Consider the following 25,184-nt stretch of genomic DNA (forward strand, 5'->3'; position numbering starts at 1 on the left):
TAAACAACCTGTCGTAAAAATGACAATTGCTTGAATCCATTCATCTCGCCTTTCGGTTAAAGTGGAAAATAAATTTCTGTTTCGCGCTAGTTTGCTGCAATCCGGAACATTTTTGATTCACATGAGGATCTAGTTATTACTTTGTTACGCCATGTTGCGAAGTATGTATTCGTTGTGCGGCGGAGGATCGCGGGCGGAACGATCGAAAGATCTTCGCGGGTGCGGGATCACGATCCTCTAAATCAATCGGGGCCAAAGTAATTTCTCGTAATATTACAAAGTGCTTGGAGCAGAATGTTTCTTCAAATAATAAGTAATGCGAGCGGCGAGAATGGCAGAGGGTAGTTGGCTGTTGGCGATAATGCGCTCCTCTGTATTCCGTTCTCGTACCGCTTCCCCATATCGATATGTTTCCTCACCCTTCCCATACACCCTCCCGACCAACCATTTGGCTTCACTCGAAGATCAAATGGCTTCACCGATTCGCGTTATCCCCGATATTCTATTTTTATTTCGGAATCAAATTTCGCGAGGGAGGGCGAACTTTACGGCCAACCCTCTCTCTCTCCCCCCGTCGAGAGGAGAAAAAACGAGAGAGAGGGAAACACCTCTCCAGAGTTCGCATTTTTCGATGTTCGCGTTGTGTCTTGATTTCCGGCCGTGCCCGAATGAATATTCGATAATGGCGGCACGGTGTCTCTCTCTCGAGATTCGATAGCTCCCGAGGCTCTGCAGCATCGGAGATTAAAACTTTCGCTGGAATGTTTAATTCAGATATAATAGTCCCTTGAAACTCCATTTGACACTGGAAAAATTGGAGCTTCTAAAAATTTGCGCAACTGCACCCAAACACTTAGAGACGAGTTAATAATCTTCTCGGAGACGAACGATCGAACGAAATCGAGCGTTTCGATAGGATCGAACAGCCGGGGTTTCTCGTTCGACACGAGAAAAACGCCGGAAAGTCAATTAAATAATCCCCGTCGGAACGGAGGCAAATCTTATTGATCACATCTGCGACGCTGCGTGTTTCTCTTTTGTTTCGTAAGCGCGGCGCTGATCTCTGCGAGCCGAATGAATTATGGGGGAAGGGGAATATTAATACGTGTGTACAGTGATACGGATACATTCATCAAATTTGATCAAGGAAACACTCGAGGGTGTTACGGGATTAGTTCGTCCCCTTCATGGAAGCCCGATTTGATCAGAGGAGGATTTTCAGCCTGGACCGCCACCCTCCGCCCCCGTATTGACCCTGTACCCCCTTCGATCGAACGCCGGCTTTTTTTCCGACCCAGGGCCGAGCTTTTACCGGGGAAAATTGGACAAGCGTTTATGGCCGCGGGAGAGATCCTATCGCGAAATAATCAGGACCGTGACTAGGGAGCTATCGACGGTTAGGTTGACTTTCGAGCATCTATGCGACCGTGCTAGCTGAGAATGTGATCATTCGGCTAATTAAAGGAACAAGGGTGGTTTCCATGTATCCGTGCGAGAATCTCTAACCATGTGACGTGGCGCCATAAACTCGTGATCGAGGCTCTGGAAGGTGGCAATATCGTGCGCGCGAAAGTCGGTCTAAACGTGGAAATATATCTGGCCGGTCGGATCGGGCGCAATTACTCGCGGCGTAAAACGTTACGGGTCCCATAATGCCCGGGGAACGCGAAAATCTGGTATCGAGAGAGTTTCGGTGGGCAAACGGGTGGACGTCGGCGCGGAAAGAACGCCTATGGTTAGGCGCGTGAAATAAAGTCTCCGGTTGTTATCCGTCGACGGAGAGAGAGAGAGAGGGAGAGCGACAGAGAGGGCGAGAGAGCTCGTAGAATCGAGCATTATGGAGTCAAGTACATGTGGGCCAATTTCGAGGGTACGAGCTGTGGGAGGTGAATGAAGGGAACACCGCCTGCTGCCGTGATTTATCACGCCACGCCATGCTACGCCACGCCATGCTACGCCACGCCACGCCACGCCACGGCCGTACATACATACACCACCATGATGATACATGGGTGGAGGAAAAGCGGGTAGGAGGCTTTCGCTCGTACTAATTGACGTCATCGATATTGGTATCCGTCGACGAGCAGATTACTCCGCCGTAAACAACTCCGCCCGCCTCTCCCTCCCCCTCTTCCAGCTCTTGAGCCCCCCTTCGAAGGGGGCAGGAGAGGGTGCCGCCGAAACGGGGGAAGCTCGCCACCGCCACTTTACTACCACCACCACTGCGTAAACACCATCTAAGCCCGCGCGTTCCTTCCGCGCGATTCTACCCTCCGCTATTTATCCCTGGCACCCTGCCCCCCCCTCTCTCTCTCTCGACGTCCCCTCAAACCCACCCCCGCAACCATCCGAAAGCACCGCCACCGGTTACATCTACCAAACACCCCCTTCCCCCGAGCCCAACCCCGTTCGAGCTACTGTCTCTCTCCTGCTCCAGCTCTATCTCGCGTCTCTCCATTCCCGAGCACTTCAACTTGTTACCCCATCTCTTCCTACCACCCCCTCTCCCTCTCTCTCTCTCTCTCTTGTTAGCTCTCACTCCCTGTCTCTCCGTGTCTCTCGATTCGCCGATACGCCTACGCGCTGGGGTGTCACGGTCTTTAACTCGCAAATGCTGCGCGTTCACTTTGCCGTATTAGATTCTAATGGGGGGTGCGCGGTGCTTGTCTGCCCCCCCCCCCCGCCCCCGTCCGGTCCATCCGCATTCCTTCTGCACGCGCGTGTGGTCCTGGAAAATTGATTTCGAGAGTCCCTCCGCCACAAACATTGCGAATTCTTAACAAATGCCGTGCGAGATAATGGATCAAAGAAACCACACCAACCGATTCTCCGTGAGAAGCTGGACGGAAAATGTGAGCAGTCGAGCAAATCGGGCCCGGAGATGCATCGCGTCTGCGCTTTGCTGACTGATTCTACTTGAAAGCAAAACGTTGGACTGGAGAATTGCGTTCAACTTCCCCGAAGAATCAGAAGAATAATTTATTTAATTCGACCTCAAGGAATTTTTTATATACCAGCAGCAGAGTCCGGGAAATATCGTGGTGTTAATTTCGGCGTCGAATTCGTGTCAGCGAACGAGACACACTGACACAAGTTTCGATGTGCCTACGAGATAGGGTGTCACGGTGTTTAGCTCGCAAATGCTCCGCGTTCACTTTGCCGTATTAGATTCTAATAGGGGTGAGAGCGAGCCAGAGGGGCGAAGGATCATTCGTTGGTTCGTTCACCGAGCTCTCTGCAACGCCGAAACCAACCCACCCCCGGTCACCCTCCCGGAACCCCTCTTTTGCTCCGTTCCGGTGCACTTTGCGCGCCGTTCGCTCGACCGACCGGCTAACTAAATCATGCCACGGATATCGTTGGCAATTTGAACGGCGATCCGCGTAATAGTCTTAATAGCCGGCCGATCCCGAGCCAACCCGAGTTACCGCGCTCCACGATGATTGCTATGGCATCGTTCCTCCCGGCGATATTTCACCGAGCGTCGAATCATTCGCCGGATGTTGATCAAGAGTGAAAAGTCTCTTCGTCGATTGGGGCCCGTCGCAGACGCTAATTGGACCGGTCATGTAATTCTCCTGAGAGGAGCGTTTGATTCCGGCCACCCTGACGAACGCTATTGCGAAAGTCGATCGTCCGTCGGACCTGTCGAACACCCGAATTTTCTACGTTTCGTGAAATAGACGGTTTTAACGATTTTTACACAAAGGAAACGACGATGTAATGGGCGGCGTGTAAGCCGCGCCCAGGCATTATCCGATTAATCTTTTGTTTAACGACGCATTAATATTGACACTTTACACCGTGGAGGGTCGCGGGTACCTCGGACATGTGTACGGCCCGGGCGAAAATAAAAAAATCTATGGCACGCATTTCGAAAACGAAAAACTGATATATCTGGAAATGCGGAATGACAGAACGCATATATCTTCGTTGGGCGGAACTAGCGAATCCCTATATGCCGCACTAATCCTTTTCCGATACTGAAAAAATGATAAATCTCGGACGTGAAACCACGAACGTAGGGTCCGGTCGTATCGATCTTCGCTACAGGACGATCCATAAGTGCTCGGGCTAAGGAGCTCATTTTTCCGAAAGCGAAACCGAACGTGTTTGTACGGAAAATAAAAGGGGGGTGAAATAATTATATGTCCCTCCCGGGGAGAGGATATTATCAATTTGCAGGTTGATGAACGAGGAAAGAATGAAACGATTTATATCGACGGGAAAGCTCCGTCGAAACTTCTTGCATCGATAAACTTCATAAATTTATGCTGATCCGCGACAAGCGGAACGATACGCTGATAAATAGGACGCGAGTGTGTCATTCAGCGTGTATCGCGCCCTGCAAAATAATTTAATCGGGCCCGATATTTCGAAAACTTTCGACACACGCCACGCCACGCCACGCCGCGCCGAATCCGACGAATAATTCGCCGTGTAACATAATGTAAACGTCGATGTGAACGGAGCCGCGATTTATGCAATTTCAATATTTAGTCGCGCGCGCCGTTTACCACCGATAAATCCAGTCCCGTGGACGGGATCATTTTTAGGCTTGCCGGTGATTTCAACGCCCGATGACTGGCACACGCGTGTCACGCGAGCATGCTACACATCTTGCTCCCCCGAAAACGCCGTAACACCCCCATAACACTACCTCCAAGAATAGAGTTCTCGCTTGATCTTTATTATTAAAACACTTGGGAGAGAATAGTACCAAAACATTTCTTACAACCTCATAAAACCACTCGGGAGAGAAATGAATTCCTATTTGTGGGTGTATACAGTGGGTGTAAAAAGTATTCGTACGCCCATTAAAATAGATTAACTTTTTCATAATTGTACCAAACGCGACCTGATTTCGTGTAATCAATTAGAAGCATTGGTTTACGAAATGATATGCAAAACAAATTTTCCAAAAATTATAATTTACAAGGTTACATGCTATAATAAAAAAGGCATTTTTTAAAACTTTTTTTATTTGATCAAAAGTCGTGAAAAACTACGATTTTCACCATTCTTAACCGCTTGTAGCCCGTGTGTATCTCAATCAATTTCGATGAAATTTTCAGTGTGTGTGTGTAACTAACATATATTTTAAATTTTCATTAAGGGCCCAAGTAAAAAAGTTTTAAAAAATGCCTCTTTTATTATAGCATGTAACCTTGTAAATTATAATTTTTGGAAAAGTTTCTTTTGCACATCATTTAGTAAACCAATGCTTCTAATTGCTTACAAAACATCAGATCGCGTTTGGTACAATTATAAAAAAGTTATTCTGTTTTAAAGGGCGTAGGAACACTTTCGTGGGCCACTGTAATTATCAGATTACGTTACTGGGGATGACTCGTTGTGGTTCACGATTGAAGTTGTCATTGCTGTTGGCAGATCGATTAAAAAATTCTTAGCCGCGGATCGCAGACTTTCAAAAATTAAAAAACAATGGAATTTGGGTACAGGATAGACAGCACCGGTAAAATTGACGGAGGCTCTTAACAAATCACCGATCGTTACATTATTTTTGTACGATGTTTTGTCTGAATGGCGTTTCGGAAGGAAAAATTGTTCTGTTGTTCAAGCAGCTAATAAATCGACGGTTGTCCAGCGGAAAGAGATCGGGAGAAGCGTGAACCAAGAATGTAATACACCGAGCACGATCATAACGGGTCAGCAAATGAGCAAAGTTCGCGACGAAGGTCTTTCTCGGCAGTGTATCAAACCGTAGAGAGAAACGATTTACGGATTTATCTGGCGATACCGGAGCAGAAGTTGCTCGCTCTCCGACGGGAACATTTTTACGGAGGCACTTTAACAATTTATATACATTCGCCAAGAAACCTGTTCCAACAACGAAAGTGTTTCCTCCAAGGACAAGTGTTGTCTTCATTTTCGGAGGATCAGCTATCTTAATAGAAGGATTAATTCTTAACTAGACAGGGAATTATGTCATCCGTATATAGGCGAGGAGAACCGGTCGGAGCGTTAATGGTCCAGCGGTCGGACTAATAAATAATTCATAAAACGACGGTGATTTTCAATAATGGCTTCCCGAGCTTCCGAACGATTCTTATATCCTCGTGCTCTTCTTACTTTTAATTCCCGTTTTATACTTTTTCTCCGGGTATCGAGCGAAACACTTGGAATATTAAACTCTGGACTGACTTAGAGAGGGGTTGGGCTGCTATAATAATTCTTCATAAGACTAACAAGCACACTACAATTAATACGATGACTGTAAAAGTAATGCAAAATCAAGAAAGAGTTACACTAACAAGCACGACAATTTCGTGGTTATCAGGAAAAACGCCGTACGTCATAATTTCAGAAAATTTGAGTTTAAGCATTAATTGAACTTTATGTCATGAAAATAAATTCGAAAGGCTAAAAAAAATGAAGCAATTTAACCGATGCCCTACGTGAAAGCATTAGTGATCAATAATTTAAACGGCAATATCTCGAAAGTGAAAGTATGTGACATGTGGCATTCTTCCTGACACACACACACACAGCCACAGAATAAAAGTAAAAGTCGTGGAAAATCAGAGAAGCTTGTTTAACCATTGGAGAAAGAGTTGCCGTGGCGGACAGTGGCGGTGGAATCGGTTATCGAAGGCTCGCGTGCAGGATGGTGCTGGCTGAACAACAAACAGCGGAGGCCCAGGGAATCGATGGCTCTGAATCAGCGACTGGTCGCGAGACAGGCGGGTCCGCGGGTACATATTGTCGTAATATTTCGGGAAACGCGGTGCCGGGTTCGGATCCGGGGGCAATCTCACCCTCGAAGATGGCATATACGCGGAGGTGAATCGCCTCTTGCCGAGGAAATCCGAGGTAATTGAATGCTAACCCTCCCCGCGGCTTCTCCGTGCTATCTCTTTCTCTCGCGGCGGCTCGTCCAGCCCGTTCCGATCCTCGTTCAACCCTCCGAGCCCGAGGGTGGTTGGGAGGAGAGAACGGGAGAGAGAGAGAGAGAGAGAGAGTGAGCGGGAGAGAGGGCGCCGCGTTCATCCCCTTGCCATCACTCACCGACACAGACTTGTAGCTTTCAATAAAAATGTAAATATGGCGGCGTAGAACGAGCCAATGACAGCGCTACATCGACGCCGCTCCGCTCGGCTCCGCTCCGCGTTTCCCCGAGAGGGAGAGAAACGGAGAAAAGAGGGATGGAGACGAGAGTGAGAGAGAGAGAGGATGGTCGCGCGATGGCAGGGGTTGAGGCTTCGAAATGGGAAGCTCTGGCTGCGAGGGTCGAAGATGGCGAACAGGGAGGAGAGAGGAGGCTGGGGAGAGGAGAGAAGAGAAGCTCCTCGTAGCCGCGGCTCGAGAGCACAAGTACTACAGATGTAGCTCTCGGAGAGGCGGGAGTAAAAGTGGAGGCTCGGGGAGGTGGTAGCTGCCTCTCCGAGGCGGGGAGGATACGGGAGAGATAGGTAATAGGGGTTCTCTCAAGAGGTAGGGTGGAGGAAAAGGGTGAGTCTCCCCCGGGGAGGGAGAGAAAAAGAGAGAGAGAGAGAGAAAGGGATGGTGGAAAAGATGGAGAGAAATAGCCGGATAGACAGGGATATGAAAAAAGAGAGGGAGCTCTCTCTCTCTCTCTCTCGTCGAGTAAGAGGGACAGAGGGCGAGGCAGATAGCGGATTGGAGAAAGAGGACAACGACGGAGTTCCGGAGTGCCGTGACGCTCGCTGTCGTCACCTACGGCTCGCCCCTCTCTCTCTCTCTCTCTCTCCGTTCCTACCATTTTTGTTCCAAAAGGTGGGAGAGGGAGAGCCGAACGGAATGACGCAGGTGCCGCAAAGCTTGACACGTCTCCGGCTGTTTTGTCACCTTCTTTTATCCGGCCAACTTTTTTTACAACGCCGCCTCGTTAGAAGCTTGCTCACCCCGGCGTTGATGGAGTAAGCCGCCGCTGAACAAACGCGTTTTAAAATTACGCCCCTTCCCCTCCGTGCGAACCCTGCCACCAAATCCCTCAAACAAGAGAGGTAGAGGGAGAGAGAAGCTGGGTGGCACCGTTCGCCTGCAACCCTTAACGAAAGCCACTTCGATGACACGGTTTTTTCCGTCGTTGTCCCGGATTCCCCGTTGTTTCTCACCCCCACACCCCTTTGTCAGATTGCTTCTTACACGCCGAGCACGCCCCAAGCAAGAAAACCACGGTTCGCCGTCCGAAAATCCATTTTTTAAAGCAAGTTCCGCCAATCTAGCAGAAATACAAAGTTTCTTGTTAAATAATTGACGATCAGACTCAGAATCTGCTTGTTACTTTTTGTCGACAACTAACGAACACCGAGTGGGATACGGTTTTCGAAGATAATCCTAGGCGATGTTCTAATTAGAAGGAGGGGCGGTGCACGCCGAGCAGCAAGTGAAACGATCGTGCACTGGTCAGACGCGCCTGGCGGGCAACATAATAATCGGTGGCACGCGTTCACCGCGAAATTCAGCGAATTGATTTCCTCTCGCGCAGCTTCGTGTACGTACAACAAATTCGTAGCAGTTTCTATTTGCTCCGCAACGATTTACGAGACTGGCTCGATTCGTTTTGATCGCCGTTTCACTTTCCGCCGCTGTTTAACGCGCGAACGGTGCGCGCACCGAACGAACGAACATTATAAAAAGATCACCCGAAATTTATGCCGGTAATTTATACGCGAAGAGAACGGATTAACGCTCTCTGCTCGGAGAGTATCCCGGAAACGGGAGCTCGACTTCGAGGGATCGAGGATATATTCTTCGCCGATAAAAATCGCCGGCCAATTAAATCGGCAAGAAAATATTAAATAACGGCGAAGATTAAAAAGCGGCCGGTCGAGAGTTGATTTCACCGTTTTTATCGCGGCCCCGTCGTTCCATCGTTCACGGATTAATATCGGAGCAGCGAGCGCTCGACTATTATGAATTTTTATTAACCCATCTACATCTGTTACTCATAATTAGCCGGACCCACTTAAATCACCGTGACGTTTTTATCGGAGATTAGCATAAACTTTATTAAACGCGATACGGCCGTCTAATTTCGCGAACCGGGGGCTGTCCGGATGCTCCTCTTTCGACTCCACTCTCGATCTCTGCAACATTTTATCGAATCGCCACCGCGCACTGATTCTTTAAGACAATTCTCTGTTTTATACTCTCACCACAGGAAAGCTATTTCAACCTCCAAAACTTTTAAAAAATATGTTTAAATTGTGTTTCGGTGGCAGCGAGCGTGATTTCGAGTGGATGGAGCGAGCAGGAGAGCCCGAGCGTTTCGATAAAGCGGACTGAGGACGAGCGGAGGCGTCGTCGATCCGATCGATAAAAATTCCCGGCGAATCGAAGGAAAATGGCGGGGCAGGGACGGAGCAGTCGGTGTGTCGGCCGTGCGCGCGCGGGGCGGCTCGCGGAAATCTCTTCTCACGGGGAAGAGAAAAGGAGGAGAAGAGAGAGAAAGAGCTTACCTTAACTTGCGACTCCGACATTCCGAGGGCGTACGCCAATTTAGCTCGCTCCGGTCCCGCAAGGTATTTCGTTTGCTCGAACGTTTTCTCGAGGGCGAAGATTTGCTGGCCACTGAACGTCGGCCTCGTGTGTTTCTTCTTGCCACCCTCGTGCTCCCCGGCCCCGGCCGAGCCTGTCATCGTCTGCTGACAACCCAGCTGTTGCGACACTGTAACATCGATACTTTCTAGAGATTCTCACTCCCTTCCCCTACCCCGCATCTCTTTCTCGGATAACATTATCTCGGTCGTTACTTCTATTCATTCGCGGCTAGCACCCGGAACGAACACGGAAAGAAAGAAAGATAAACAGAAGCGGTTGCTGGAGGCGTCTCCGTTGGGAGAGTCGTGAGAAAATCGCTTTACAGATTGATGAACAAATTTGTTAGACATTATCTGGTCTCCGTATTGGCGCAGTCGAATATTTAACCGTTCGCAATCGAATGGCGCCAGTAAAAATTGCCATATCATTAATTGAAATAGTTTTTAAACGATTAAATTCTTCTGTATTCTAGGAATGGCTGAAAATCCAAATATACGAGAAAACAGGTTCAATTTGTCAATTCATTGACTTTGAGTCAATTCACATCGAGAGCTTCGTATTCCAGCCGCTAGGTGGCTAGGGAAGGGGTGATTGTACTCCCCTCACTTCGAGTCAATTCCCCTAATCCTGTGTGTCTTTCCAGTAATTATTATAATTCCGACTCCAGAGAGAGAGAGAGGGTGTATTTTAAATAAAAGCGTGGTGCGCCGATCGATTCTCTTTTTTCGGCGTTCTCTTGAATTTTTTATTTTCTCCTGTCGCGATATATCCCGGCGTTTCCCAGTACGGGGACGCGTGTTCGTTCTGTCATTCGACAGCGCTATCATCGTCACCGTGAAACTTATTCAATAATTGGGAGGCACAGTTTGCGGCGATAGCCCTTTCGCCGGGCAATTAATCTTCATCAATTTTACGTCATTCTTCTTGCTCGCGGAGCTCGTTGGAGCGTCGGCGGTGGCGGGGTGGTTCGGCTCTCGCTCCGAAACGATTTACATATCCTATCGATAATTACGTCATAAATTTACATCTCGTTACACGCCGAAAATGTTGTGCACCGCCGCGTATCTATTAAAAACCGTTGCAATTGTCCCGACGATAACGAATCGATCGCTTTTGCGGCGGCCGGAACGTGTCGAATACTTCATTGTCGCTTCCGCTTCATTAACGCGCGCGCCGATCTTCCGTTGCGAGCTGTCGGGCGAGCGGTATGCGTCCTTAGATAATTAATTATTGAGTACAGGTATGATTGGTTGATCATATAAGAAAAATTGATCCAAGCTTCTACGGTAGCGCAGTATTCCAAGTAACAGCGGACGTACAATTGCAGTCGTTCTTCCGTTGCGAGCTGTTGGATGATCATCCTTAGATAATCAATTATTGAGTACAAGTATACCTGGTTAATTACATAAAAAGAATTGATCCGAGCTTCTGCAGTAGCGCAGTATTCCAGGCAACAGCGGCCGTACAATTCCGGCCGGAATTTGGAGCGTGTCCCTCCGGCGCGATCTAATCGCGAGGCTCGTTGTTCGAATCTCATTAAAACGCTCAAAGCCGGATCATTACTTTGGTTTCGACGGTCGGTGCGCACCCCGGGATCGTAAAGTTCATCGGCGGGCTCGATAGGGCGCAACAAGGGTGGCAGATCGCAGTTTAATTTGACGGAATCACGCGTCCAAGGGTTAAACACTTGCGCGATAGACCGCAATCATGGCGTCTCGACGTCGGCCGGCACGTGCCGGGCCACGTGAGCTTAGTGTTCCGCAAATAGGCGGACTTTGTTATCGTTATCCTTCGCCTCGTTGATCCTGCGTGTCTCGATGGTGCCGGGGGTTGCTGGCGATAGTGATCGCCGGATGAAACGTCACGGCGGTACACGGCACGAGATTGGGGTGGTATTATCGTCGCGCGAAGATGTTCACGAGCCGGTCGCCCCAACGAAAAACCGCGATTAGCATTCGCCCTGCTGAAACGACTGGGAGACGATTAGGTGGACGATTAGGGATCCTCGATCCATAATAAACAATAATCCTCTTGTAAAGAACGGGAGACAATGCTTCACGAATTTCTAATTTTCAGTCGGCGATTCAAGCTAGCCCTTCAAAACCTTTCTGTATTTAACATGTTTGCAGAAATTTTCATTATAAGACTATAAATTAATAGGTATATTAGCGAGTAAAGAATGGACATTCAGAGAAACCTTGTAATATTTTGTAGAGGAGCATTAACAAATTGTTGAAAAGGCTTGCACCTACCCTGTGGGGCTAGCAACACAGCGTAGACTCTTCCATGGATGGGGGGTTGCCAGAGTGCTCCAGTCGAGGAAGATAGCGCGGGGGATGAGGAAATCAGGAGGAGCGGCAAGAATTATTATAGAAAATTTGGCCGGGTAATTAAGAAGGGCTCGTGGACGAGCAGCACGCGGTCAGGCGCGTTTGCGTGGTCGCATGCAGAGCTATGGGGTAGATCGCACGGCGGTGCGGGGGTTGACGGGGGTAGCTAACGCGAGGGAAAAGGGAAAGGAGGCGTGGGGTCGTCACAACAGTATGGGTTGTGGGACTTTAATTTAATAAAGCAATTTGTAACGGAATACGGAACGAGGCAATAATGGCCAGTCGGTGGGGAGGGTTCTAATGAGCTGCTTACCGCACTCTCCACCCTCTGCTTCGATCGAGGTACACGCTCGCTCTACCCGCGCGTGGTAGGTATCCCCTATTCATCTACTTAGAAACTGCGTAAACTCGCGCAACTTTCCGCCGCGTAATTCGATAAGACCGTTTCTCCTCGTTTTTGCACGAATTTATAAGCGTCGCGTCGCGCCGCGCCGCCGGCACGGGAATCTCTTTCCTGTCGTCCGTAGAACGAGATTGATTCCCTTGCTGTACAGAGACGCTGCTGTTGCGAAAGAAATTTCATCCACGCTCCTCGAGATCGATGCGCTGCCGGTCGCAATAATCCTCTGCTGCTTCCCACGTTTTCCTTACTTCCGTCTTCCACCAAATTTTCCAATAAATGACTCGACACAGCATCCCACTTAAAAACATGTCTCAACTCAATATAATTGAATTCGGTGTGTACTTGACCCTGAGCAGCTCCTCGTTTAAACCACAGCAACCCGTTTACAAACACGGAGAGACTCGAACGCCTCCGATCGCTCGAGGAATGTTTATATAATGTTTTTTTATAGTCGGAGACGAGGAGAGAAGGTTGAAGATGGATGAAATTACGACGGCACCCCGTATATTCGATACAGTTTAATATTCCGAGGGTGCGCGCCGTCGATCGGGCAGCGCGCGAGCCTAAACGAGCGTCGCGGGACCATGAGATCGCCTTTCCATTAAACGCTATAGCCTGTATAGCGTGAAATTCCACCTTTTACTCGGTTCCCTATCTCAGGATTGTTGCGCGTCGGATATTTACGGGCGTGCAGACTCGACCGACCGACCCGAAGGAGGACGACTCTCGGAGACGCGGAGGATCGCCTGTTACCTGCTGAAATACTGCTTCCGGGTTATTAAGCGGCATTAGACGGTTGGGGAGCCGGTTACTCGGTTGCCGGAGAGCGAAACTGGGGATGAGAGGCTGCTGGAGGAGGTATCGAGATCGTTCGAGAGAGAGAGTGAGAGTCGGCCAGAGGAGGATCGCTCGAGAAGATAGGGATATCGGTGATTGGACCGGGGGTGGCTCCTACGGTAGGCTGCTAATGACATTGGGAGGCGGTGTTGAAGATTATGATGAAGCTGTTACAAGCAGGAGAGAGAGAGAGAGAAATGGGTTTACCGCGCCAGACTGCAGTTTTCATGTGGACAAGGTGGATGACCCTTTGAAAGATCTAGTACGAAGCATGTTTATTTAGGACGATTTATCTGTGGTTGCAAGGAAAAACGCCACGTGTCATAATTTCAAAAAACTTGAGTTTACACATTAATTGAGTTCTATAGTATAAGATGTATTTACCAGAAAAAAGTCATGAAAACCAATGCGAAAGGTTGAAAAAAATAATGCGATTTAACCGATGTCCAATGTCAAAGCATTAGTGATCGGAACTTCAAACGGCAATATCTTTCTGACAATCAGAGTTATATTTTTCGCGAAGATTCAGCGGAACAGCCAGCGTGAACAACCAAAATGGAGGACGGTCCACATCGCATGCTAGATTTATGTGTCATCTTTCCGCCGAATTTGCAGATTTTAATCCGCTGCGTGACGCCGTTCCGGAGGGCTACTAATCGCGAGAAGGCTCGCGAGGCCCGACGGTTGCACGGCCCCCCGGAATATCAAACATATATCGACTATATACGTCTATCGGGGGGTTGCGAGGGGGTGCGGGTGTGGGAGCAGGGTTGGCGAAGGCTCGCACTGGATACACCGTGATGCCACAGTTAAAATATTGCCGGAGTTATTCACGTGAGTGTGGAAAGGCAGAGGGGGTGTGCCGCGGTGGTGCTGCGGAGGCAGCAGGCAGCAGGCCTCGCCGGGATACGAGGGTTGATATTGAATATGATATTCCGGATCCAACGCCGCAGCAGCGGACTACCGCCACCGCTTTACCCTCTTATTCGTCCCACAGTGACATTCGTACCCGACACGACGCTGAAACAACACACGTTCGCTCGTCCACGCCCTTCCACGGGCCTTCTCCGACGTACTTACATCCTAGTATCTCCCTATCTCTTCACCCTCGGGCTGTACCCTTCTCCTTCTCTCTCTCTCTCTCTCTCTCTCTCTCTCTCTGGTTCCTTTTTAACCGTGCCTCTCCAATCTCCTCTCCCTCTCTGTCTCACGCTGTTTCGCCGTCTCTGTTGGTTTCTCTTCGTCGCCAGGACCGGTGTGTGCGTGCACATGTGCCGCCACCGGGGCTGATGTATGCTCCCGAAAGGGGATGCTCGGTCTCTCCTCCGCCGACGTCACGTGTTCTTTCACTTTGTTTGTGATTTTTTTGCGGCGGCCTTAATCGCTTTTACAAATCGCTGGGGCCAGAGTTATGGAGGCGACGCGGTGAGACGACAACTTCCTTCCTTCCTTCCTTCCTTCCTTCCTTCCTTCCTTCCTTCCTTCCTTTTCTGCCTGTTCCATCGTTCGGTGGTTCGTTCCCCGGGAAAAAGCGGTTTCCGAAGTGACTCTGCGGCGACGGACCTCCTCGACACGGCCAGAGGTCCGGCGACCATCCATCCCCCTGACTTTTATTTCACCGGGACACCGGATCTCGAGGTTCCTGCCAACTCTTCGTCTCGTCCACAAGACGATCACCTCCCCGTCGATTATTCCCACTCGTAAAAATTCCAACTTCTAAATCAACAGCGAAATCGCTGGCCCAACTACCACTGCGACCTACTAGATCTTTCCGTTTCGATAGCTCTCCGGAATTAAGGAGCCTGTTGATTAGCTCTGGACCAATTACTCTCCGATCAGACCTGGATCCAACATCGGTCCAACACCGGTTATAGGAAAAATGGGTCGATGCTGTTTCAGAAAGTAGGAAGATTAAGAATCTAAGAATGTCAACAGTTTTCTTGTTTTGAAATCGTTTGGCAGAAGAATGCCATAGAGAACCTTCGATATCATGCTGGATAGTACGACTGTAAATATTGCGAAGTGTGTTGTTCTCGATCTCCTTGATCTTGAGTACCGCTTTCGTTCAACAGCAATATGTTAAAGCATCTTGTCCGTTCAGGAAAGCTTGGATCTATCCGAGCTCGAATTTTTGTGACTCTAGCTGGGAAAAAATTGTTTTCCAAGATTCCTCCTCTCTCGGATTCGGCTCATGGTTGTTTTCACTCATCTCTAGAATAGCATTTAGCGGCTCGGAACCACGTGTTTTTTCACTTCGATCTCCCTCCTCCGCGAGAGCAAACACGAGCAGCTGTCAAATCCGTCTAATATCGGGGGAAAGAGAAATATCTCTAGGCTGAAAAACGTGTCTCGGATGTTTTCGGTCGAATCTTTTTCTTCGAGACCTACTCGTCGTTCCTTCGGTCTCTGTTTCGACGATCTCCCTTTCCGAAAGGTATTGGGCTTGTCGATCTAGCTTCCATCCCTGTTGAGTTTCATTTCGAAACATTCTAATCAATATTCGCAGGCATTAAACATACTTTCTTCATCTTCTTCGTCAAAGAATCTTTACGCGAAATAAATATTCACTTAACACTTTGTCCTACCGGGAGCCTATTGTTAGGCAATAATTATGCCGTACCAAAAGCAAGTATAACTTTGGGTTAGCTTTACTTTACCGGACTCAAAATTTGTGCCTTTCTCCTATAAATTATGATGTGTTTGGTATGCAATCAAGTAGATTTGTACCCGGGGCGGCTGCAGATCGAAGTTTCGATCTTGTAGGATCAATGGTTCAGGAGTTATGCTCGCTCAAAGTTGAGCAATCTGCAGTGTTTTTGACAGGTAAAGGCGCCGCCATAAACCCAGACCTAACCCAGACCAGTTAAAACGCAACATTAATTTTCTAGTTTCAGCTCGGTAAGCGGTGCACGATCGTCACTACAAATCAATATTGCGGCGCCCTTACCTGTCAAAAACACCTAAAAATGCACAACTTCAAGCAAGCATAACTTCTGAATCATTGATCCTATAGGATCGAAACTTCAACCTGCAACCGGCCCGGGTACAAATCTACTGGAATACATACCAAACACATCATAATTTATAGGAGAAAGGCACAAATTTTGAGTCCGGTAAAATAAAGAGCAGCCATAACTTTTAATAAATTTAGTGTTTCAAGCATAAACAAAGGTGTCGGCTTCCCCAGCAAATATCTATTTCGCATTGAAGTAGTTATTTTATTCGATAAAAATTGATTTATGTTGGAGTCATATTATGTTCCATGCAAACAGTTATGTGGAAGGTAGAGTGCGAGTAACTGCAGGTTAAAAGTTAAATGAAATCTTTCACGATTGAAAGGAAACTGTTACGTTTTCGCGAGCCAATGCCGTCGCGTCAGTTCCGAATGCAGCGATATACGCACGGGTTGAAAAGGAAACTCACGTGTGTGGAGTCTTGCCCGCCATGCCAGGGGATCACTGACTAATCCCTGAAGACCTGGCCAATAGACAGCGGGATGCCGTGGCTCCGTTCTTTGTTGAAATTGTCCGATACCTGCATTCAAAGCAAACACAATATGAGCGTGTGCGAGATCACGGGGCACACATACACACAACCGTACATTCTCTCTCCTTCTGTTTATCCTTCGCATGTTCCCACCCTGCACCTTTCCCCCCCCCCACCCTCTCCCGCCAATTACATTCGTTTATCGACGATTCCATAATTCTTGCCTCGCCGACATCCATCGTTGCTGTTGCTACACAACAAATATTTGCGCGAATAAGAGTAAACGGACACTTGCGAGCGACGGGTGGGGAGTGGCGGCGTCGAAAAAAATGCGACCCTTGACACACACACGCTATCCACGCGGATAGGATAATTGATGGAGCACGTTGCATACAGGATCGTCCAGGTTTTTTTTTGTAAGTTCACCGACGGATAGAAAACACTGGGTATAATTAATTGCCCGGGGTAGTGGGGGGGAAATTTATGAAAGCGGTATCGACAGCGACGTTCATAGTGCTCGTGAGATCGCGTGCCGCCAACAGGATAACCGCAACGCGACGCGTGTGGCCACAAAACAGTACGATCCTCGCCAAAGTTGCGAATCTCGCAAAAACCGTCTCGTAAACATTCGAGCCAACCCTGAGGAAAACACTCGATCATTCTGATTTTAGTACGACACGAGTCGACCTCGGACAGGAGCCACTTAAAAATTTCTTTTTTCTAGAATAAATGTCGAGGGTGCTGGAAGAACGTTTTTACTGTTTATACAGCCGCTGATTTTCGTCGCGAGCGCGTAAAATCAGAGCTCGAAGATCCAGTTGCAATATTCGGCCAGTTCACGGCAATATCGAGAATCATAGCGTCCAGCATGGCAAGATGGCGCAGCGTGTTCGGGGCACCGGTACAATAATATTCAAACGATAAAGTGGAACGGAACGCGCGATCGAGAGCGAGCCTTTACGATCTCCACGGGTGGCTGTTACTTTCTACTAATTGTTACAAGTCCCGTTTCCCCGTAGAAACGGGAGGATCGGCTTTATATCGGGTTTATAAAATCCTCGGGGCAGAAAACCGGTGTATTGTTGCCTATGCCTCTCCGTCTATGTGTGTGCAAGGGAAAAATTGATGCACACACGCGCTCACGCAGGTTCGTCCTTTTTTTCCCCACCGCACAATAAAACGTTATTCCGGTTTTAGTGTTCGCCGGCGAAAGAGAGAGAGAGAGAGAGAGACAGACCGGGAAACGAGTATGGAAACGCGCGCGATACGATCGGCCGATCGTTACTCCTTTTGTCCGCTACGCTCTCTCGGATCAAATAAAATTTATTGGATCATAAACGAGTGAACCTGCACGCTCATCAACAAAAATATTCAGGATCGTAGCCGCGACCGCTTTCGGCAGCCGGCGAACGTCGTCCGTCGTCGTAACCGACGATCTCAAACCGACGGATCCTCGAACTTTAATTGAACCTCCAGCAGAGATTTTTATGGGGCGTGCCCTTTCGAACGGCCGAGAAGCCACCGGTCTCGCGGCTGCCGGATGCCAAGCTGACCGAAAATCAATCTCCCACGCTCGGAAAGCTAAATTCTCAGCCAGGGAAATCCTTGTTTGCCGGGTCGACGACTTCAACCCTTAAAAGCGCTACGAACCGCTTTATCTATTCTACTTCAATTTTCGGAACAGTTCTTCGATGTTGTTCCATCGAGAAGATCTACGTAACTCAGGGAATTGTTACTATTCTTCATTGGAAAAAATGTGAGATCAACATGGAAGTATAGTCTTTCAAACCCAGTAAATCTCCTAACACAAGCTCGACTCGTTTTGATACAATAAATTTAGAAAAGTTCTGTTCCTGACTGGGAGCACAACTGTTCAATTGTGAAAGACCTTTCAAATTGTCAACATTAACCCCTTCTTTGTACGGCTACATTTATTTGAATGCTTAAATATCGATTACAAAGAAATCGAATTTTACTTCATCTAAAAAGAAAGGCGTAACGTTCATACTTGTTAGACTTTGTTAAATTTTAATCACGAGTCAACGTTGAAGTACGCGCAGAGTTGAAAATTGCGCGGAGCGGCGGTGCAAGCCGGATTTCTCCGGGTGTTTTAATTGTAGGAATTTCCGATCGGGAATCAAGGTATCCGAGACCGCGATAATAGTATTCAGCAGCGGAACGCCGATGAATTCATCGGGCTTGAGCAGATGCAGCTACCTACCGTAGGAGCCGAAGAGGATGCGTATCGAACCTGCGCGTTCCGTATTGCGCGACATGCATTGCTCGCCCATTTCGCTCGCCGTGGTGGGCGGGGATACATGTTTATACAGCGTGCACCGTCGAGGGCATACTCAAAACAGCTTATATCGTGGCTGAAAGTTATTAGAACGCCGGGGAGAATGTGTTCGTTAAGATAGCTGCGCCCGGCACTTTCCCCGAACCAATTACGCGACATTTATGGGGGTTGGAATCGTCCGGTTCCGCTCGTTTTTCGTTTTTTCGCTCGTTGCGACAATAACGTCATCCTCCTTCGAAACGGCAAAAGAAAAAATCGTCCGAAAACTCCGGACGAGACAAATTGGAAGCCGAAGCAGTTCAGCAGCCGAAGATTAGGTAACCGAATAATAATGCTTGGTCGATCGTTCACGGAGAATTAATAGCAACTGCAATTAAACTAGCTCGCCTCGAAGGAGACTAATTCGAGACCCTCGTTTCCCAGGGACGCTAATTCCTAATCGAACTCTGCTTGCGGAAACTCGTGAGCTCCTAACCCAGAATCTCGCGAGTAAGCCTCTTGATCGACACTCGAACCTGAGAATCTCCATTTTCTCTCTGTTAACTCGACTTTCGAGTCCCGCGATTTTGGCAAACGATCCCGGATCCAGCTTGTCCCGACGGTACAGGTTCGTTAAAAGTTCCCGCTCGGTTTCCCAAGAGATCCCGGGATCCCTGGGACGTGTCATCCGGTCTGCTAAGAACACATAAAGGCAGAGACTCGCCCGGACTGCTCGGTATGTAGTACATACAATATGTATATGGACCCGGATACCCCGAATACTGCGCGAGCTTCGCCGGAATCCGAAGCACCCGATTTCGAGTCATTACGCGCACGTTTCTGGGCTAGGTCTGGGTCTGGCGACGGTTAGGGCGCTAACCACTTCATAAAGATACCCGATGATGCTCCTCGACTCGTCACCGACGCGACGCGCTCGGGAATTATTCCGGAGTCATTCGAAAACAGTCAGATGCAGAAAGAGTCGAATTAAACCCCTGTTCGAATTTATATTTATAGAATCATTGTCACACATTGGAAGAAGAGACTTGAAAAGAGGCGGAAAATGTTAAAAATTATCATTGGAATCTTCCATGACAAAAGAAATAAAAAGAATGGAAGAAATTCAATGATGTCACACTTTCTAGTTTCGACACATATTTTTATACTTCGAACGTAAATGAATCAGCGATCAACCAAGAACGTAAAAATCTACAATAATTTTGCTACTTGTCGACAGAAATATTAAAGAAATTGAGAATGGATTTACAAGAAATTTCCAAATAGAACAAGTGGGAATTTCGTTTCCTGTTTTCTAGTCGAGGTTTGCATTAAAAATTGAGAGGTCGAGTGGTCGAATGATATTTGTGCGGTGCAACGCGTCCGGGGGAAGTGATACAGCACCGGGGAATGTAGTTGAGCAACACTGTGGCCACTATAAAATTGTTTTCCTTCCAATAAAAGAAGAAATCTTCGTCGTGGCACCCGTAAAAGCCAGCCGAGAGGGGTCCCGAAAGAATCTTTCGCGATTTATATCCGGCTGCTGTGCTACTTTTGTCCGTGGGCGAACGTTCAAATATCTTCGGGGATCGTTCTCATAATTCGTAATAATGGCGCCGGATATAGTTTAAAAAGAGCGCGTTCCCTCTCGCGAGCATTGTTTAAGGTCCGCCGTGACTTCTCCTCGTTTCTCGTTATTCCGGGCACGATCGACCGCCGCCCCGTTTCTCTCGACGTTTTCATTCGGTTGCGATAAATATTCACTCCTATCGTCGCCAAATACGTTTCCTTGTCTCCGTCCGTGTAATTACGCTGCAAAAATCTGCTACCAACTTTTGGTAGCAACAAGAATAATTGTTCATGCGAAGTTTTTTCTCATTTTACGTCTACGCCAAATTCCAAAGGTTTCACCACAGCTTCGATTCTATTTATATTTATCTGGAACGACTACGAGAAGACTGCGTCTAATTGTTAGACTGCGGATCCTTATGCAAAATAAAAATGCTACGCATCGATTGCAAGAAATAGGAACAAAATTGAATGTTATTCCTTCCCTTAATGATTTCAACAGAGAAGAAATTGACATCTTTAATTTTTTAAATTTTCCAACAATTTTGTATTTCGTCTATGCAATTTTGCTATAAACGCTAAAGATCCGCAGTCTACTAATTATTATTAAACGGTGTGATTTCTCGCGGTGCGAAAGCCTCCGACGGGAACGACCGGCGCACGAAAAGGTTCAGCAGCGAAGGGTTTTTCAGCGAGCATACGGATGCAGAAAATTCGAGGCCCCTTGAAATCCGACCTATATTGTCCTCGATCTAATTCACCGACTCATAAACCCTAGTCACGCGCCACCCTCGTTCGTAAAATATATTTAGTGTTTCTGAGCGGCGCTCGACGGCCGCACTCTTAAATTTATAATCCCTTGTATGTGCCGCGATATCATTAATAACGGGCGGAGAAGTTTGTGAATGAACCCTTTAACGTCGGCCCTCGCATCCACAAAATGGCGAGCGGCCTGCCAGAGCAAAACGACTCGGTCGCCGCGGTTCCCGGAGCTTGTTTCACCGATTATATCACGAAACGACGTGATCAAACATTACAACAGCATTCTGAAATTCTCTAAATCTGTTTTATATCGTAATTATCCCGGTTGGAAAGCTAATGAAATTCTGGAAATCGAGAAGCTGAAGCTAATACGGCGGTTTCATTTGATATCGCGGGGGAAATGCGACTGCCACGAGGATACTAATTCGACGAGATTAATAGACAGTGATTCGAAGTGTCGAATAAATCGGATTAAAGCGTGCCGATGTACCGAGCTTATGAAAAGGTGCGTATTTTACGGTTTCCGTGAAAGAATATTTTAAGCAAACAGCGTCCGACGCTTCAACAATAAATGATCTTTATGTCCGCTGCATGTTATCCATTCGTTTGCAAATGTTCCGGTATTAACCGGGGGTTGATACATATAAATCACAGAATTTCGATCGCATCTCGAACCGCGTTTTCGTCTCGCAGATCGGATTTGAAGGCTCGTCGAAGAACAACGACAGAGCCTGGCTATGTTTCATAGTTTGCGAGGCCATGTTTCCTAACGGATCAGAACCCCCCCGGCCCGGCCGTGTTGGCCGCCGTCGTCAGGTGGTTAACCCAAAATATGCTAACTTTGGATCATGCGACCGTGCGCCGCTCATCCGGTTCGGTTTCTCGGCGAGGATCGTTCCCTGATTTTCAATCTAACTTCCCCGACCCGTGGAAACCATCGCTGACCAATGCCCGAGCTAAACGAACTTTCTTTTCCTGCTCGGGCCGAGCGAATTTCTATTTTTCTCGTTCCTGATGAAATCTTTGGGTCCGGGGAATGGAGCCGCGTCGAAACCGATGGGGAAAGGTGGATGAAAATTTCACGTACTTCGTCTGGGAATCGATCCAACTCTTAAATCCACGACGCCGACGTTTCGGAACGAAAGAAATGGTTTTTCCGTCGTTCTTCAAAGCTTTAGAATTATTTATACATTTCGGCTGGCTACGCAAGAGTTAAGGGCCGAACTAGGTAAAATTAGCTATCATTCTGACAATTTAAAGGACACGAATGATCACGAGGATCGATCAAGCAATTTAAGGGGAAGATTGAGGTGTTCGCGAGACCGCACGCGGTCTGTCGTTTTTAGTCCCTTGTCGTTGGGCCGATCGATCACTTCACGCGTGAAATTACAAATATGTGACACGCCGTTCCTCATTTTATTCAATTCGATTTGGATACATTAGCGGGCGAGTAAATAAGGTAATCGTTTCTTTCCTATTACCGTGATCTATGATTAATCAGGGGATTAATTACAAAGTAGATACATTCATTCTAAGATAATACCAGTCGCCGGCGACGTACTTGCTACTAAGGGTGCGTTCCGTTTCACGCATAATGCGCATACACTGTATAGTGTAGTATAAGAGTCTCTATGCATACACTATACAGTGTATGCGCTTGAAGCGTGAAACGGAACGCACCCAGAGTGTAGGGACCAATTTCAATGGTGAGTTTAGTGTGGTGATCGCAAAGGCAACATCTCCTAAGTTCCCTAAACCCCAGTGATCGGACGGAATGGAACGATAGTCCCGAAAGTTCCTGGTAACCCGGAAATTTTCGGAGAATAAAATTCCGGTCCCGGCACACCTTTGCCGACAACCCAGTGACCAGTTTGCGACTGAAGAAAGAAGGAAGCTGAGTGGATACGAACCGGAGGACGCGGTGAATCCTGCGTGCATCGCGTATCTAGGCGTCGTCATGTGTTGAGGATGCGGCGAAGGTTGCAGGGCGGCGTGGGTGGCGGAGACGGGCGCCTGAGGATGCGTGGCTGCTGGTCTCGACAGTATCGAGTCGATCCCATGGGGATTGCTTCCGACGGAGGTGATGGAGGTTGCTGGACTGTGTTTGCCGCTTCCCGTGGGCGACGGTTGTCCCTGGGTGATGGTGGACAGCGGCACGCTGATCCTGGGTAGTTGTAAGCCGGGCTGTGGTTGCTGTTGATGATGTGCGGCCTGGTGTTGTTGGTGTTGCTGTTGCTGCTGATGTTGCTGGTGCTGATGCTGTTGGTGATGGCTCCTCTCGGCCATCGAGTGGAGGGCAGCTAGAGGTTGGCTAGCTAGCATGCTGCCGCCGGCCGCGCTTAGGTTCAGAAATTGGAGAACGTGCGGCGCGGCGGCCGCGTGGAAGTCGTGCAACCATGGTGGCCTCGGAGGTGGCGGTGAATGGCTCGAGGCAGGCGGAGGCGAACACGAGCCTAAAGAGGATCCCGCCGAGGAACTCCTGTCGCCCTCCAGGTGGCTGTTCCGCCTGTGAGCGTCACTCAGCGACGACATGTTCTCCGGCGGCTGCGGTTCGGGAGTGGATCGCGATCGCGGCCGGCCCTCCGAGCACGGTTCCCCCCCGGTGTCGTTGCAAGTCTTCTTGTTACCGTTGCTCGTATTGTTGTTGGTGTTATTGTTGTTGTTGTTGCTGTTGGCGTTATTGCTGGTCAAGGAACACACCATCTCGCACCACGCATAGTTCGGCAATGGACGGAAAATCTTGGTGGAGCCTCTGCGCTCGACTATGGAGCAAGTCCTCTGTAGTTAGCTCCTGAACAGAAGCGGCGGCGGGTACACTTTTTTCTTCCTGGTTTCACTGATACACACGAGACATGTCGCAGAACACTGGTCGCACAGACGGGGTCTATACAAGAGAATATCGAGGCTGGTCTTCACGAGTCCCGGTCACTATCCTCGCGATCCATCCTAGGCGAGCCGAGGCTCGGCTGTCACTTCGCGACCGTCGCGTCGCCTGGTCCGGGCTGTCCCAGGGATCAAGAAGTAGTCGTCACCGGCGGGAAAGAAAGAGAGAGAGAGAGAGGGAGACAGATAGTAAGAGGTAGACAGATAGAGAGGTAGAGTAGAAAGAGAGAGAAGGAGACAAAGAAAGAGAGAAAGAAAGAGAGAGAGAGAGAGACTGCGAAACGACGTCGGAAACGCCGGCAGGACCGTGTCTATGGATCGACGCGTGCGAGAACCGATGGGGGGTAGCCGAGTGACTCGCCAAGTGGTGTGCGACTGGGTTGCATCGGGTAGCAGCGGCAGCGAGTCGGCTCGCTCGTCGGCCGACTTACTCCCGGCATGGTCGCTCCTCGGCGGGGGCTCGGATTTCGGGTGTTCGGGCTCGGGTCTCCCGTCGGCGATAGGTCGGCCGTGGCGCGGCAGCCGTGAGAGAAGCGAGTCGATTGGCGTGGAAACGGTGGGTCGGTTGGCAGGCGAGGGGCGGTTCTTGCCGCGGATTGGCTGGCGCCGGTCGTTCCTCCGGAAGAAGAGGTGTTTCGGGCGGGGCCTCTCAATCTCGCGTTAGCTTCTTGTTAAGCGTCTTTCATTGTGTGTTTAAATTCGTAATTTATGATCCCGACTGAATAAAACAAGAACTCGCTGGTTCGCTTACTGGCTGGCTGGCTGGCTGGTTGGCTAGCGAGGCTGGCTGACTGGCTGGCTGGCTGGCTTGCTGGCTGGCAGAGCTGTTTGGCTGACTGGCTCGCTAGTTTGCTCGACAACTGGGCACCTCTGTATGACTATGGTGACACTACCGCCTCGATAACTTCCTTGCTCGCTTCCTTCCTTCCAACCTCCCTCCCTCCCTCCCTCCCTCCCAGCCTCCCACCGCTCCTCAACTGTACTCTCACTCCTCTTCCCCGCGTCCTCGTACCGTTACGTTTCCACTTTCTACGTCCCACCCGAAACCCACCCGGTCCACCCGAAACCACCCCTAGAAGCTTTCCAGCCAGTCAAGTACGCGTAGACCGAGCAA

General features: G+C 48.9%; 1 protein-coding gene across 1 annotated transcript in view; it reads right to left on the bottom strand.

Moving 5' to 3' along the window:
* The window catches only part of Hgtx (HGTX homeodomain transcription factor), a 34,688-nt gene extending 10,014 nt beyond the window's left edge, over positions 1 to 24,674 (bottom strand). Inside the window, exons 1-3 of the mRNA XM_076438087.1 lie at positions 23,098 to 24,674; positions 16,522 to 16,632; positions 9,447 to 9,655 (exon numbers count right to left, since the gene is read on the bottom strand). Coding sequence (XP_076294202.1) covers positions 9,447 to 9,655; positions 16,522 to 16,632; positions 23,098 to 23,890 — 1,113 coding nt within the window. The 5' untranslated portion in view covers positions 23,891 to 24,674. The remainder of the gene's footprint in view (positions 1 to 9,446; positions 9,656 to 16,521; positions 16,633 to 23,097) is intronic.
* Between the last annotated feature and the right edge of the window lie 510 nt (positions 24,675 to 25,184).

The sequence above is a fragment of the Lasioglossum baleicum genome, chromosome 14, assembly GCF_051020765.1.
Source record: "Lasioglossum baleicum chromosome 14, iyLasBale1, whole genome shotgun sequence".
Taxonomy (NCBI): domain Eukaryota; kingdom Metazoa; phylum Arthropoda; class Insecta; order Hymenoptera; family Halictidae; genus Lasioglossum; species Lasioglossum baleicum.